The following is a 16,443-nucleotide window of genomic DNA, read 5'->3' as shown; positions in this document are numbered from 1 at the left end:
TAGTCATCCTATATCATCCAATAGTAATCTACAACGAAAAACAGTGTTGAAACAACGCTTATCTCTTACTTACTCTAAAGAATCGCCCTGGTAAATTGTTATGATTCGTAACGTTTGTCTTAGAATCTATATGTCTATTGTTTTATCTGATAGGTCTTTCTTTTTTCGATTTCCCCTTGATCGCGTTCCGATGTCACTAATTTCGTCGTAATTTTCCTCTTCGTCTTCATCGAGCATCGTGTAGTCTAAGCTGCTCGGAGCGCTACGGTAGTGCTGCATATCTCTCCTTCTTGTTGGTTGAAAACTACTGCCATGTCCTGGACTAGATCCGCCGTAGTAACTTTTCGAGTTTGATTTTTGAATGGATAGGATATTGAGATCTTCAAGCCCTATCGGTTTGGATGGTCGATGGCCAAAGTTAGAGGGGTTGGTTTGAAGGTAACTTAAGTCTGTGTTTGTCGTATCATATTCTACCGATTTGCTTGCGGTTACTTGGGTCGTTGGAGGTGACCGTTGCTTATTGGACTCTCCAATGCTCTTGGTGGAAGTGGGTTTATTTTGTGACGAAAGTAGTACAAAATTAGATGGATGTGAATCTTCAGAACGTGGCAAGGTTACGCCCGCGGGTTTGGAATGTTTAATCTGTTTCTTAGGCTCAAAATCGAGAAATTCGTCTGCGTCGATGGCTACTTGGTGGAAATCGGAACTTGATCCAAATGCATCTCTCAAATCGTCCGTGTCTAGATTATGAGCGATCGCTGAATCTGGAATTTTAGGTTTCTTCTTTCGGCGGTTCTTGATGCGCTTACTCCCGCTATTTGTTGAAGAAAACTGTTCGTCGGATGAGTCTTGACCGAAGGAAAGTGGCTGTTTGCTCTTGACTGGCACCTTCTGCGATTCTGATGCTCCATCGTAGTACGATGTGAATGAAGTGAAATGATCATCTCCCCCACTAATGGTCTGAAGTGTGTTGATCGATGGCTTGTTGGGGTTGGTTTTCGTTGGCGTGTGGAATTGATCCTGATCGTAGCGTGTTGGTAGACTGGGTATGTACTCTTCTTCGCTTGCACCGATAGAGCTATGAGAGGTCGAATGTGTCGAGCTTACGCCACCGTTGTGCGGTGATCGCTTATAGGATGTGTCGAAGTCTTTGGATGGCTCGAAAAGGTTCGATTTGGGATTCGATGGTACCTCGTAGGATGTGACCGGTGTCTTGTACGGGTCTTTCCTGTATGTCTCCAATGGCAGTTGGTGCTTGGAACCGATGTCTCCGAAGGAGGATGAGCTGTCAGAGTATATGTTACCTTTTCCGGATGGTGTAGTGTACGTGTTTATCGAGGTAGAATCTGCGAACGACGGCTGCTTGTTGTTTGAATGTGAATAGCTATGAGAGTAGCCACCAATATTGTGTGAATGTTTGCTACCAGAAAATCCATCGAAGCTGGACGAATCCAGGAATGAAGGAACTTTCGATTCAAACGAGCTAGGACCATTTCCAAAGGTTGTCTTTGAAAAAATTCCATCAAAGTCGGAGATTTCGTAACTAGGCTTTCCATATGACGAAGAAGACGATCCTCCTTGATAGCTATGCTTTCCGAAAGCTGATGAACCATCGTAGCTGGGTTTTCCGTAGGAGGAACCTTCGTAGCTTGTGATAGTTTGTCCGTATGCAAACGGTGGTGACCCAAAGGTCGGCGACGGATGAATTGGAGATCCGTAGCCTGCCGGTGGCTCTCCAAAGGATCCTGGATGGTCCACGAACGACGTTTCAAAGCCGGAACTGAACGGGTCATCTATGTTTTGGGGTACGTAGCGAGTTATAGGAGGATAGTTTACGTTTGGAGGCCCGTACTTGACACGAGGCTTAGAGCCGGGTCTTCGCGGTGGTCGCGGTTTACGGCCTCGAGGTGGTGGTGGTAACTTTGGGCGACGTTTGATAACACGATGGATTTCAACTTCATGGCGCTTTTGACGGTGTAGTGCGGCAGGCACGGGAAGTGATTCGATGGACGAATCATTCTCTTTGCTGGAATCGTTAGCTTGGTTGGCTTCCTCCGCTACTACAAGAGCTATACAAAGCTGTGAAATAGAAATGTATATATGTATGTAAATCCAAGTGACAATGTGTTGTAGTACATTTGTTATGTATTTTATATTTCGGCAATTTAAAGACTATTATATGCATGCGGAATGTGTTCTAGACACCGCTCGCATGTGATAAACCCAAATTGAGTGCCAGAGAGAAAGAGAGAGAGAGAGAGGAGGTATGATATATCCTACATATCTCATGCTTATTGGATGGATTCTTGTCGATCGAATGCAATTCAACTTTTCTAACACCAACCGTACATAGCGGTCACACCCAATCGACACTGACTAGACCGATCGAATGACCGAGAAAAATCCTTTACGCACCTTTCGCCGGCACGCGAAGGTAACGCCGACCAAGATGGTTGGTGAATGTATCTTTGTGCTCGCCTGGCTTCGCACAGAGGCGGCATATTGTGCTTGGAGGGCAGCGTTAGAATTTCGAACATAAATTACCCGATCCGCACTAACCACCAAAGGTGACCCGCTCCCCATTGCCACCATCAACACCATCATATGCCTATCGTTCACGCGAGCTGTGACCGTCGGTGCAGAAGTCACGATAGAAGGAGGCCATCCGGCCCAGCCCGTCTCGTGGACGTTTAGGCTGGCAGCCGACGCCACGGCCAGGTGACGGTAATTTTTGAGGGAGCCGCCCGGGCCCAAGCATGCGTGTGCATGGGCTCGGCGTGGGTTTTAAGGGTTTTTACTTTTTCTCCAGCGTCGCCTTTCCACGGGCTCCCTGGCGACAACTTGTCCGACGGATACGCGGATGGATCGAAGGGTGTACAAGTTTTTCTTCTGCAGCTGGACACGAAGAAGGAAAACTGGTTTGGGTTGCTGCGGCTACGGATGAAAATGATCGTTTCGACTTTCGATTTCCACCGCAGCACTGGTAGCTGGCGAGGCGATCGGGCTGTTGTGATAGTTGGCCATGTTTGATTGCTAGTAATTGTGCGTCGGCCAATGTGGTCAAGGTATGTGGCTAAGGTTGTGGGAGATAATCTCGCTTGCGGTGCGTAAGATAACGCATAGATATGCAAGGGTTGCAGAACCATACCGCAGAGGTGTTTGTAGCAATGTATCCCAGTAACTCTTAAAGCAGTTCTCGGTTGCTCCCAAAGCGGTTGTCAGAAATTGAACGAAGGTACACGAATAACTCAAGCATAATTTGATTAATTTCTATTACCATGCATCTTAAAGTATGCAAATAAATCAACTATTTAGGGGCTTATGGCTCAGAACCCATAAGTGAAATTGTTATGGGAAATGTATGAATTTTTTTCTATTGAAGGTCTTGTACTTGATGTAATAAATGCATTTTTTTGCTTCTTAGTGCACTATCGTGTTCAAATCTATTGATCAGCCAATGTGCCTTTTCCGTCATTTTGGGATCTTTTTTCGTTCATCACGTCTCTCATTTATCTGCAACGGTACTTGCTACTAAGGTGGATAATTGAATAGTTAAACAGCAATGAGCTTCGAGCTGCATACGAGCAGAAAAATATGCTGATGAAAGATAAGGTCTCAGGTGCGCGAGGCGTGAGGAGCTATGTCATTATTATGCACTTGAGTGAAAGCTGAAAATGCCCATAAAAGCTACAGATATCCAAATCCAAATCCGTGCGTTTAAAATCACGCACTTGGCTTTCCCACCTTGCAATTCAGTCATACAAAAAAAATCCCATTGAGTAGGGTGCCTGCCATGTTCAAATTATGCTAATCGTAAACTCTGCAAGAAGCAATGAATTAGATGAACCTCTCCATAGGTTGAGCAGAGCTTCTTAATATGAGGATGGAAAGTGGCAAACGAAGTACGGAAATCGGTGTGATATATTTGATGGTATGGCTTGGTTGAATTCAGCATAATGTAACATTGTGGGGAATTAAGTTTTGAGTCTAGCCGCCGGACTCTAATTTAAACTTTATCGCGTGGCATGTTCTCGACTCGATCGTTTTGTTTAATCGGTAGTTTAGCGATGGGCCATTGAGGGCACATAAAATAAAAAAATGCAAGATTAAGAAAGTCCGTTGATGTTTTCATTTTTATCTCGCATGACCAAACTAAACAACTCTTTGGTACTGTTATCGGAACAGCTGCTGGAACTGGTTATAGCATTTGGTTCCGGCCACCAAACGTAGCCTACGTCTTCCGTATTTTCCACGAATTATGTAAACCTAGTGCCAGCTAGAGTGCCCTTCAAAATACTCCAGCCGAGCCGCGTCAAAGGGAGTTTCCAGGTCAAATGTTATGCGCGGTAATGTGGCGTAGCAAAGCATCTTAAGTGGTTTCGTTAGTTCGATGCTGCTAAAGATATTGAATAAAGTTGTCAGTTTGTTAACGCAGCACGTAACGGTATTCGGAAGATGGGCGATTTGAAACCCTCGGCCCTAAATGGGTAAGGTGGTTTTGGGGCGAGCCATTTATCTCCCTGTTTGCTCACAAACGTACCGTGTAGGTTTACATAAAATATCCATAAATATGGAGGATGTTCTTGCTATGATGCAGGTCGCCTTAGCGATAATGTTGGTGTTTATGCATCTTTGTACAATGAACAACAATAGGCTTTATACAATTAATAGATCACATTCCTTTATGTTTGGCAGCATTTTCAATGTTATTTGCCTACAAGATGCCCACATATTTTTGGTAAAATATATAATCTTAATATTTTTTTAGTTTAACATGAAGTTTATTAAAAATTATCTAATTATTTAATTCGACGTATATAATTAAATTGCACTAAAGTGCACTTTGTTAACTTATGCTCGGTTATAAAGTAATTGTTGAAAAATTGTAGCAGCCGTCTTGGGCATCCCAGATTTAATTCGTTTCAATATCAACTGGTACCCATTCAAAGCGTGAAATTGTTAATGAGCTGTTGAAACAATCAGTTTCAGCTGCAACGGTGAAGCAGCCACGCGGGGATAGTAAAAGCTGGTGCAACATTGCAATCGTAGCCTTAATTTCCTTCCGCTAGGAAATTATATTCGCAGTGCTCCACAATGGTTCGCAAGACAAATGGCACTTTGAACCCCGTTGTTTATGCACGCGTGATCGCTGGCAACCGAGACAATGGCAACCGAAAACTTTCTTCTGCAGCCACATTCGTGGCCGGGAATGATAAGGGGCCGGGGCGTGCTGTCGGTTTCTAATAGCGGCTTTTTGCGGCATCATACTGGCAATATTGGGGCCTCAATCTTTAGGCCAATACTTATCGAAAGCATTAACGCCGGCCAGCACATACCGGCCATAAATGTGGTCTATTCCGTTACCAGGTTCAATTCGACGATCGTGCGCGGAAATATTAGTTGTTTTTTTTTATTGCCCACACGTCCATCAACACTTCCAGGCGCTAGCACGGTGCGATCGAATTAATTACGAGATCACCCGAACAAACACTGGGAGGTTGTTGTAAAATGCTAACCACCTGTTAACCATCGGTGCATCTTTCGTTCCGTTTGTTATGTGGACTGAACTTTTCTTGAACATTTCACATCAAAACATAAAGAAAACGTAAATATTTACCAACAAAAGCAGTTGCTGCCAACAGGACATCATGCGGCTCGAAGATCTTAGGTTTCGCTGAAGACGTTAGGTAGGTTTTATGTGCAATAACACGCAAATTTGCGTGACGACGAAAAATTCGAAACTAATTCTACTTATTCACAAACGAGTCTGGCACAGCGTCACTGCAACGATAATATTCACTTCACTTAATCTTGATAATTTCGTAAAACACTTTCCCTGTAGCCGATTCTCTGTGTTGCACTTTTCTTAGTTGACGATAGTGCAGCAAGGCGCAAATCGCACTTTTCCCGGTTTCGTGTTTATTTTTCACCTAGTTTCTCCGCCTGCAGACGCGATCTAGGTTTCTTCTTTTCCGTCCCCTGTGAGGGCCGCGACTGTGCCAGGGCCAGATATCGCTACGCGGGAGCCGAAGTGTGCTGTCTGCGTTTTTCCACTTTCATTGCGAAACTAACCAACCCAGGCTGGGGAGGATCTTCTTTTATAAATTTCCAAACGCTACTCTCGCCGCGCTCGATCCGAACCGGCTTCCGCCCGAGCGGGCGCTGGTGGGTAGCGCCTCCTCGGGTGCGTCGTTCCGTGAGGGTGAGATGGCACAAGACACCCCGTCTAGATACCCGACAGCTGGGTTCCCGCTTGGGGAAAGGTGGCGCGACGCGAGCTTTGAAAGAAATGGCATGTCTCGGAAAGCCGTTCACCTTTCCTCCTTTCCTAGGAAGCGCTGGGAGAAAATACTCCACTGTGCGACGATCACGCGCCCTCCATTGCACGCCGCTCGCGAGCATCGGTATCCACGGCGTGATCACCCCGAAGAAAACGGATGAGAGAATAAGCTTCCGAAATGAGACAGAATGAACGAGAAATGGATGGTGAAAAACGAGTGCCGGAGACCGAGCAGAAGCGGCTGTATGTTTAAGCTCATGTGAGTGAGAAACATACCCACCAAATCTTGCTTTATGGTTGGCAGCACTCGAAGTTTTTCCGGATCTGTTTGCTTTCCGCGTGTAACATCCCATTTGTTACGTTTGCTAGGCCTGTAATGAAGGTTTAGGTTTGATAATCTGAATAAATTTAAAAATTAGGGCTATTATCTGATTCCTACAAAATGCTTAAAGATCGAGGAGCTTTAAGCATTGAGCTTGAAAGTAGGCCTAGAAAAGCATATCTTTGTTTTATGATTATGCTCTTGCATAAATGAAATGTAAATTTTCTAAATATATGTATCATATTTGGATATGTAATTATTTTTTGTCCAACATTTTGTACTCGATCCTTTTTGTCGTAAGCAAATGTTTCGAATATAAATTACAAATATCTCGCCTTTTCTGCGACCATCTGGGTATTACTTTCCCAGTGGGACAAAGGCACTTTCCTTCATAAACGCGGCACCGAACGCGCTACCACCATTCCTGTATGTGCTCGAAATTCATACTCAACCACAGGCTCGAATTGTGACACATTTCTGCCGATCAGTGAGTAAAAATCGAAAGTTGTCAGCTCAAGCTTGAACGCAGATCCACCACGCTGCTAGCTAAGGAATTACCACCAACTTTCCTTAGCGCCTGGTGAAGGATCGCAAAGCCTTGAACTTGGCTTAAGGTGTCAAAATTTGAATTGAATCAACCATCCACCGACGACTGTAGATTTCTTTTCTTGGCTGGAGAGAAAGAAACGAAAGAGCCCTTGCAGGAAGCGGAACGAAACCACAGGCTCCCTCTGCAGAGGTTAGGAACGGGAAGCGGCTCCGAAATACCAACTGTGGAGATTCGTCCCAGTAAACTGGTATCGTGTGGAATTGCGGAATCGTTGCGGTTAATTGAGAGCCGCACTGAAACGGATCTGAAACGGGATCGGCATAGCTTACGGTCCGGTTCGACCGATATTTAAATGTCGGCTAAAAAGAAGTCTGCTGCTTAGATCATTTTTTTTAAATTTAATCCTGCCTTTGAGCATTTTTCAACTGATAAATACGTCCTAATAAAAACGCTCGGCATTAATGGTCCATCATCGATCAAACTCTCGTTGATAGCTAGGACCGCTCAGGTTTGGTTTTTGTGACGCGTTACAAACATAACACTTTGTGACTGTGCATGTACCGATCGATCATCGATCAGTCAATAGGAGGGTACAGAGCAGTGGAATTATGCTCGTCGAGTCTTTGACAAGGTTCGGCAGAGCCTTTAATTAGCAGCAAACACGTTTGCAGAAGCTTCCTACTTCCTACTCAATTGCATTGGAAACATCACGGTCGGTTTTTTTCTGGCCAAGGCTCATCCACCTGGAGACCGGTTTGTTGGATGCTGGATGATGATTATATCCGCGGATCGTATCCGTTGTCGTCGTGAGCGGTGCGGCACAGCTGCGCATGCAGAAGCTAATCAATAGTCCCATTGACGTTGGTCGCTGCACGATCACGGTTGGCATCAGGCAAGTGCATCTCGTATACGAAACCGTCTTGGGAAGGGCATTCTTAGGCGGAAGTGCACTTTCGCTGCCGCGTACCAATCCTCGGTAATGTGCCTGCGCCAGTGCCGTAGAGTTGCACCCTAATCGCACACTATTTGTGGAATAAGAAAGGTCCACCTTCTTCTGATGGTGTAGGTCTCGGCGTCGTTAGACCACCGGTTTGCTGTGGAATGGTATGCAGAGGGTTTTGGTGTGCATATCGTCGTTTCCGATTGTAGCGACTTTTTCCACCAGGTTGGAGTTTGGCCCTACCAGCTCGTGATACGTTTAAAGGTTACCCTTCGTAATGCCGACTGAATGTGACTGTAGAGTGGCAAGCTTTGCGTTGTTGCCGTTTTCCATTGATTCGCGATAGTGCATCACGGAAGTTTTACAGCATTCGGGAATAGATTGATGGGTTTTCATAGCATATTCATTGATATGTAACTTGCATCGTCTGTGCTCACGTGGTTCCATGTGTTACGTTGTTTCTCCACAGATTAAACCACTATTCACATCGTATCAGAAAGACCTATCCAATACGCTCTGGGAACCGTTGAACACTTTTTGGGCCGAGTGCTACGAGTCGTGCAAACTGTCGTCGCAGCGCAGAGCTAAGCTACAGATGGAAAGTCGTCGAAAATTTCAGGTAACGTACAACGACATGCAACTGACGCTTTACTGATACAGTAAAGGTATTTCATGCTTCCAAAAAGAATCAGAGAACGCTAGCGCAATGAAAAGGAAGCAACGTTCAAAAAATGATAACTTTATTCCTCGCACATCTCCAGGAACGAATACTGGTGCCCTGTCGGATACGTCAATCGGAGGAGAATGCCCGCCTCAGCATACAGCAAACTCAACGCAAGGCGAAGGAAGCTAACACGGACCGCCGCTGGCTGTATTTGCAGCGGTTTCTATACGGACCAAAAGGAGCCTGGGCGAAACAGTGAGTACCGAAACATAATTGCGATTAACTGATGTGTACCTTTTGCATTCATCTTCATGACGTACGACTGAATGCAGCGTACATTCGTGAAGGATGACCGAATTATGATGGGTTGATGGTAGCGACTTAGAATAAACATGCTACCGGTTTCCAAAAGGTGACGTAAGCGTGAACATCCGCAGGCGGACGTTCGTCCTTCCTGACCCTAAATTCTGCATGTCGCCCATCGATTGGCGTCGGGTTCGTTCATTCGCTCAACTCATTATGCTGTCAATTGCCTGTGTTACGGGAATTTGCTGTCGGGCAATGTGAAAGGGCAGCATCTTGGTAGACACACATTCACGCTAGCGACCTAGAAAAAATGTCAATCGGCCAGGTTCAAGTGTGAAGAAAAAAGGGGGAATAATTTATGTGTCAAAACTTCTTGAAAGGCCACAAACTTTTTGAAGTAACATTTCATGCTGTCATGTGGGTGAACGGTAATTGTGTGATTGTGAAAACTCAGAAATAGCCCAAGAAATGCTATGATTCCGAGCATTTATACGATATCAATAAATCGGCTGTTTTAAATATATTAAATCCACTTTTTGAAGCGCGTAAACATGATATTCATTCGATATTCAATATTTAATCTTTTATATATATAAAAATCATTCGTGACTAAACTTAATGTTCCCATTATATATTCCATTGTATGTAATATATTTAAAATCAAGTTGTACATCGTTGTATAAGTTTTTGTTGCTATTATGCTTCATTTTTTTTCATTATATCAACCTTAGGTTTGCTAACTAAGTGCAACCATTTTTTGCGTTTATTAATTAGATAAGGAGCATCTCACCCATCCGCTTCCGTTTGCCAATTCATTAGATTTAATTATGGCAATGTGCTAGCAAAATGTGTGCGATAACAAGCTTTTCACTTTCCCATCAATCGGATTTTCATGACGATAATTTGCCATTTTTCTTTCGTGACCGTAAAGTCGAAAGTTGGCTCCGGTTGACACAACTCAATTAGGTAGAAACAATCGCAACGCATTGAATTTGTTTTTCTCTTTCACGAGCAATTACGGTGCTGGTTTATTGTACTAGAACTAGAAAACAACATAAGTCAAACACAGTCAAACATTGTCAATGTCTCTGATCCATCCATCCGTTAACATCCGCTATGGCGTGGGATCGTTGGTTGATGCTTCGAGCATTTGCGCTACTATTTACAATAGAGTTTTTGTTTTGTGTACTTCGATTAGTTCTTCGTGGCACGTGGTCATGTTAGCTGAATGAGGGCGTAATTCTATCAGAAAACCGATCGAATCGCGCCTAATCTATCATGGTTTAGCGTTGGGTGCGATTTAACCAAGGATGGCCTTGCCGTAGGCGGGGTATCCGTAGGGAGCGATCGGGGCAGCAACCTTGGCGACGGCGGGGTAAGCCAGCGGGGCAGCGATCTTGGCGATCGGGGCCACAGCCTTGACGGCCAGGGGCTCACGGTGGACGACGGCGTTGAATCCGTTGACGGGATCGGCGGTGTACTCAACGACGCGACGGGTGCCATCAGGCTCAACCAGAGAGTAGGATCCAGTCACGACATCTCCCGAGCGAGACTCCTGCTGTTCCTTGTTGTCTCCGGTCAGGGCATCCTGTGACGGGGAAGGATCTCATTGTTCACTGATGTTCGAGTAATTCTAAACCAAGCCGTTCTGGCACAGTAAAGAAGCAACACTTACGGCAATGTGGTAGCTGTAGCTGTACTGCGGGTTGGGGTCGTAGTCGTCAGCAACCTTGGCAACGACTGGAGCGGCAACCTTGGCCACGGCGGGGTAAGCTCCCAGAGGAGCGTGATAAGCTCCCAGTGGGGCCGGGTAGCCGATGGCGACGGCGTTGGCGACGGCCACGATGGCGGCGAAGACGGCGAACTTTGTGAAGAGAATAGATTGGATGTATTTTGCTTAGCATTATCTAAACTATGATAACATCATGCCCAATAGGTTTATCCCTGAATGTAACCGTAATCCTTAAGCTTTGTCCTGGCAAATGAAACTTACTTTGAATGCCATTTCGAGATGGGTGGGTTGGGCTGGTGTTGACTGTTTGACAACCGTATGCTGATTATGTTCTTGAGAGCCGCGTGCACTCCTTTTTATATCGCAAAATCCTTGCGCGCTGAAACTAGCTCAGCTTCGACGACGGCCCACAATCACTACGATGATGCATTCTGTTTCGTTATTTTTTATGTACCCACTAAAATTGTTTCCCATGGTGCACGTCTGGGCGTTGCTGTGCAGGCGCTGCATCTCGTTCGCTCACGCCCAGGTAAAACAGGGTAGGTTGCATTCGCTGGATAACTTGCCAGACTTGCCAGCTAGGTTATCAAAATGTTCACTCACTTGCACTCGTTGGGTGGCGCGAGCTGCTTGGAGATGACGGGAGGACTGGAAAGGTCTTGCAATGACGGAGGTTCACAAGTTCACGTTTTACGCGGTCAAATAGTGCCTAGGGGCGGTGTGGTGCACTCAGATAGTAGTATGAGCGCCGGTTTCACTTGGATATGGAGCGTTTGCTCTCGTGGAGATCCAATTTTCGCAAAGTTTACACCACGTTCGTCCATTCACTCGAGTTCGTCGGCAAAACTCTTCGAAACTTCCCACGTTCACCACCGGGTGGCTTTGGGAGGATGGCTGGTGGTGTGCGTTTTACTCGCATAAAGTGGGGGAGTGGTCGATTGGTCGAAATGTCGAGTCGATTGAGTGCCTTTGAAAATGCGTCAGGGCGTCTAGAATCCGTGCTTTTTCAATGAAATGCGAGTCACCCTCCGATGCAAGGTGCTGCGCAGGTGGTGGTCCGCTTGATGTCCCCATTTTCGCGGGTAGGTCTTGATCATGCGAAGGGCGGCTGATCGCGATCGGTAAAGGAGCGAACAAATAAACGCAACCGATACGACCCAACGTAGACACGCTTCGGCAAGGGCTGCAAAATTTCCACTTTATTGCGCGTGCGCGTCGATGGCGTTTACTTTCATGTGATAATTAGTCGTGTAACGAGATAATTTGGGCGCGAAGCAATCTGCGCTTTATTTTTGTTAGATTTTTTCATTTTATGCATGTTTTCGGTCGTCACATTACTTTTGCATTTGAGAATTATATTATTTTGATTGGAAATGTTCCAAAAATAACTTTCTCCATACTTAACCGTGTCAGCCCGGGATAAGGCTCTCTGCGGCTGTCGGGAGGAAATGCCTTTCAGCTCACTAATAATTATTCAAATCTAAATACGGTCAGCCTGTTCTTAAATAAATAACTAACTAACTTTCTCCATATTTTGTGTCTGCTATACTAAATAATACGTGCAAGTATAAGATCGCGTTGCTTCAATAATTAATTAATTTTGCCTTGTGGCTGGTCTTAGAAAATTAATTGTAATTGTACAAACTAATTAACTTATAAATAAGCTCTTATGCAAGTAATGAAAGTTGTAGTCATAAACGAAAACAACATGGAGTGGATTATAATTTTCAACTGTTCATACGCATATATGAAAATATTTCATAAAAAATCATTTAAAATTCAACATATATTTTAGATAGTATTTTATTTTGCACTTTATTCAGTCACACAGTCAAACAAATATGTCAAAGAAATGTGCTTCTTTTGTTTTCGAGCACGTGCAACGGGATTTGGAAGGAAAGGACAGAAAGACGGATGAGGGACAAACAGGGTCATAAATTACTAGCTTGGGGATGCTTCCATTATGCTGTTGACGTAACTTGTCGCTTATCCGTACAGCGGATGGGCCAACGGGGCAGCAACCTTGGCGACGGCCGGATATCCGAACGGTGCAGCAATCTTGGCAACCGGGGCCACAGCTTTAACCACGCCAGCACCACGATGCACTACGGCGTTGAATCCGTTGACGGGGTCGGCGGTGTACTCGACCAGGCGCTGGGTGCCATCAGGTTCGATCAGAGAGTACGATCCGGTTACGACGTCTCCTGAGCGGGACTCCTGCTGGCTCTTGTTATCACCCGTCAGCGCATCCTGCAAATAAAGGATTCGTTCAAAGTCCTGCTAGTTCCGGATCATCTTAGATCTGTAATACTCGAAGCTGTAAAGCTTACCGAGACGGCGTAGCTGTAGCTGTACTGCGGGTTGGGGTCATAGTCGGCCAGAGGAGCCGCTACTTTGGCGACAGCCGGGTAAGCTCCATATGGAGCCGGATATCCGATAGCAACCGCGCTGGCGCAGGCTACGAAGGCGGCGAAAACTGCAAACTGTAACGGAAGTACATCGTCAGCAGTAGCTCGGTTGATCCCGAGTCCGACGGCGGATCTGTAAGCCTGGATTAATCTGTTTCTTACCCGGAGAGCCATTATTTCATTCGCTGCTGTGTGTCTTGTGCGGTTAGAACTGTGCCTCACGAATGTGTACTAATCAAATTTTCGCTTTGCTTTATATACGAAAACTAAAAAGTCGATCTAACCCTTCGCACGCAACGCTTGACCCGTTCTGGAACCATTTCTGTTTGCCGGGAGGGGCAAGACGAGCGAAAAAAAAATAAATGCACCCCAAACCATCCTTAAACGTGCCACGCACACCCTGGTTTGATCGCGTTAGAGTAGCACTTTAGGGGTGAGTTTAGAGAAAAAGCACCCACCCATTGGTCAAATCCGATATGAGCTATTTCTTGTTGGTTTTGGTTTTTTCTCGTTTTCTCCCGTTCAACTGGATTTATCGTGTATTTTTTTCTGCGCCGTTATGTCCCGTACATAACATAACAAGCAGACAACATATAACTAAAGGAAAATAATATCAACGATAATTTGGACAGCGCTCGAACTTTTACTACCGACACTGTCTTGCGTCCGTCGGTATTGAACAGGGCTGCGTTGAACCAAGTGGAGCATGCTGTACGACATACTCTTACCCTGGCTTGATTCGACAGGCTGCGCCTTGTGCGTAGCGCTAGAGAGAACGTGGCTCGATCAGCCGGACGGCTGCTCCCTGATGCAATTGCACCCGTTGTTGCGTACTTGGGTGGGAGCACTATACTGCCAAATCTTAATTTATTGGTCACTTGTGATACGCGTGCCATTACGAGCGCATGCGACTGGGTCGCTACATATCGATTGCTCTTGAATTTCGATCGCAGAAAAATTCTTCTCTAAAATGGGTGCAGTTTTCGCGGGAAGGCCAATATAGGACGATATCCAATCGATGAAAGGTTCAAAAGCGTCCCAAGAATGTCTGCATACCATTCATTCCGATTCTGTTGTGCCTTTAAATATAACTCTGTTTTCTTTTCCAGTGCATAACTTTAACACAGTATGTATTTTGTTATGGTTTACTTGTTATTCAATTATTTTTTTAAATATTTTATACACCATAAAGTTTATATTTATCATGTTTTGTTTAATAACAATTCTACAGGAACTACTTACTACGTTATTACCATTTTTAAAAAGGTTTTTCGTTTTAATATATTCTACTTCTCTTTAAAATTATGTATTAAGAAATGGTAAAAAATTAAAAAAGACTTTAAGTGACTTAGACTTAGAAAAAGAGCTTAGACTTTATAATTACTCTATTATTTTCTTTAAAATGAAATAACAAGAGTGTGCTGTGCATTAATAATTTATTTATTTTTTCGATTTTTATTTTTGATGTACATATAATGTTGATTTGTGTTGACTCTAACGTTACACTATTTCAATATACATTTTGTAAGTTATTAGGAACTATATTGTATACTATTGTATGTCTTATATGTTGTTTATTCATATTTTTATAAATTTATGTATTGTCTCAATTATACAAAGGAATATGTGGACTACAAAAAGGTTATGCAGAAACAACACCGTTTATCATGTTAACCAGGAGATAATACAAATCGTTGTGAAATGAATAAATATATTACATACTGGATTTTCTTTTATAGAAGTTGCTTTTATTTACGTCAAATATAAAGCTGACTATTCCTACAAGCACAACAGTAACAATAGTTTAACACGTCGAGTCACACAATCAAATCACGTGATTGTCGAACGAAAATTATTTCAATCCGACATGAGCAGAGCAGTACCGCTGGACCGCTAGTCTTCATATGTACAAAAATCTTCGATTAGAAGCAGGATAAGGTCAAGAATGAGAATGAAGGATTTGCTAACAGAGTGTAGCATAAGTTACGAAAGGAGTGAGAGCAGAGATTGATGAAGGCAAATAAATAAATATAGGGAATCATTAACTAATGACTTCAAGAAGCGCGAGCATTAGGCACTGGGCGTAAGAAACGGTTCTGGATAGTATCTATAACGGGACGATGCTGAGGACTTAACCAAGGATGGCCTTGCCGTAGGCAGGGTATCCGTAGGGAGCGACCGGGGCAGCAACCTTGGCGACGGCGGGGTAGGCCAGCGGGGCAGCGTACTTGGCGATCGGGGCCACAGCCTTGACGGCCAGGGGCTCACGGTGGACGACGGCGTTGAATCCGTTGACGGGATCGGCGGTGTACTCAACGACGCGACGGGTGCCATCAGGCTCAACCAGAGAGTAGGATCCAGTCACGACATCTCCCGAGCGAGACTCCTGCTGGTTCTTGTTATCTCCGGTCAGAGCGTCCTGTAGATAAAAAAGCATGTAAAATTCAATTCTTACGTTCGCTGCTCCCAATATTACTACCCAAACTTACAGAGACGGCATAACTGTAGCTGTACTGAGGGTTGGGGTCGTAGTCAGCCAAAGGAGCGGCAACCTTGGCGACGGCCGGGTAAGCCAGAGGAGCGGCAACCTTAGCCACAGCGGGGTAAGCTCCCAGAGGAGCGTGGTAGGCTCCCAGCGGGGCCGGGTATCCGATGGCGACGGCGTTGGCGACGGCCACGATGGCGGCGAAGACGGCGAACTGTGGAAATTCACGTAAGAATGAATCAGGGAGAGGCTCAGAGACATCCTGCTAAAAGGATTCGATTTAGCTTCTTGTTGGAGGTCCTGACAGACACTTACTTTGAATGCCATTTTGAGCTACGGTTTGGTGGCAACTGTTCTTGCTAGACCGATAAAGTGATTGTGATACATTTTCGAAGGTATCAGCGGGTTTTTATATCAAAATGCTCTCCTACTTTCCAACCGTTCAGTATATAATGCTATAGATAGGGGTTGCTCTAGCGGTCATGAAAGTAGCCATGTTGGAGTTCGGCTCCAACTTAAAGTTCGTAATAATAAATTCTACTGACGTGTTCTTTTAACTGATTCCACTAACACTTTATTCAAGTTAATTCGGTTGGGTCGTTCTTTAAACGCGCGCGGTGCGATGGTGCGATGGTGCGATGGTGCGATGGTGCGATGGTGTTACAAAAATTCACGTCTTCTCTCTGGCGTTTTTCCGTTGAAATCCGTTTAAATCCAATGGCCTCCTCGCGATGGCCGTTTTTTACCGCGTCATCT

General features: G+C 44.8%; 3 protein-coding genes across 3 annotated transcripts in view; 1 reads left to right on the top strand and 2 right to left on the bottom strand.

Annotated features, from left to right (window-relative positions):
• Positions 1-16,443, top strand: part of LOC128729435 (neurobeachin-like protein 1) — a 47,207-nt gene that overhangs the window by 6,646 nt on the left and 24,118 nt on the right. The window contains exons 11-12 of the mRNA XM_053823051.1: positions 8,562-8,711; positions 8,854-9,011. Of these exons, the coding sequence (XP_053679026.1) occupies positions 8,562-8,711; positions 8,854-9,011 (308 nt within the window). The remainder of the gene's footprint in view (positions 1-8,561; positions 8,712-8,853; positions 9,012-16,443) is intronic.
• Positions 127-5,647, bottom strand: LOC128721393 (uncharacterized). Its single transcript, XM_053815144.1, has 2 exons — positions 5,618-5,647; positions 127-2,079 (listed from the first exon to the last, which is right to left on the bottom strand). The coding sequence occupies exons 1-2, from the start codon at positions 5,645-5,647 to the stop codon at positions 127-129; spliced, it is 1,983 nt and encodes a 660-aa protein (XP_053671119.1).
• Positions 10,077-16,060, bottom strand: LOC128721394 (cuticle protein 21-like). The gene is made up of 5 exons (XM_053815145.1): positions 16,003-16,060; positions 15,692-15,901; positions 15,382-15,621; positions 13,125-13,148; positions 10,077-10,650 (listed from the first exon to the last, which is right to left on the bottom strand). Exons 1-5 carry the CDS (start codon positions 16,012-16,014, stop codon positions 10,363-10,365), a joined length of 774 nt encoding a protein of 257 aa, XP_053671120.1. The 5' UTR covers positions 16,015-16,060; the 3' UTR covers positions 10,077-10,362.

The sequence above is a fragment of the Anopheles nili genome, chromosome 2, assembly GCF_943737925.1.
Source record: "Anopheles nili chromosome 2, idAnoNiliSN_F5_01, whole genome shotgun sequence".
NCBI lineage: Eukaryota > Metazoa > Arthropoda > Insecta > Diptera > Culicidae > Anopheles > Anopheles nili.
Note: the sequence above shows the minus strand (reverse complement) of the source record. Positions and strands in the feature narration are given on the sequence as shown.

Excerpts from the sequence above, each read along its gene's own strand:
- LOC128721393 (XM_053815144.1), bottom strand. The coding sequence starts at position 5,647 with ATGTCCTGTTGGCAGCAACTGCTTTTGTTG. Across the intron at positions 2,080-5,617 it reads GGCAGCAACTGCTTTTGTTG|CTTTGTATAGCTCTTGTAGT; the intron begins GTAAATATTTAC and ends TCTATTTCACAG.
- LOC128721394 (XM_053815145.1), bottom strand. Across the intron at positions 15,622-15,691 it reads GCTACAGTTATGCCGTCTCT|GACGCTCTGACCGGAGATAA; the intron begins GTAAGTTTGGGT and ends TTTTATCTACAG. Across the intron at positions 13,149-15,381 it reads TCGCCAAGGTTGCTGCCCCG|TACAGCTACAGCTACGCCGT; the intron begins GTCGCTCCCTAC and ends CCCAACCCGCAG.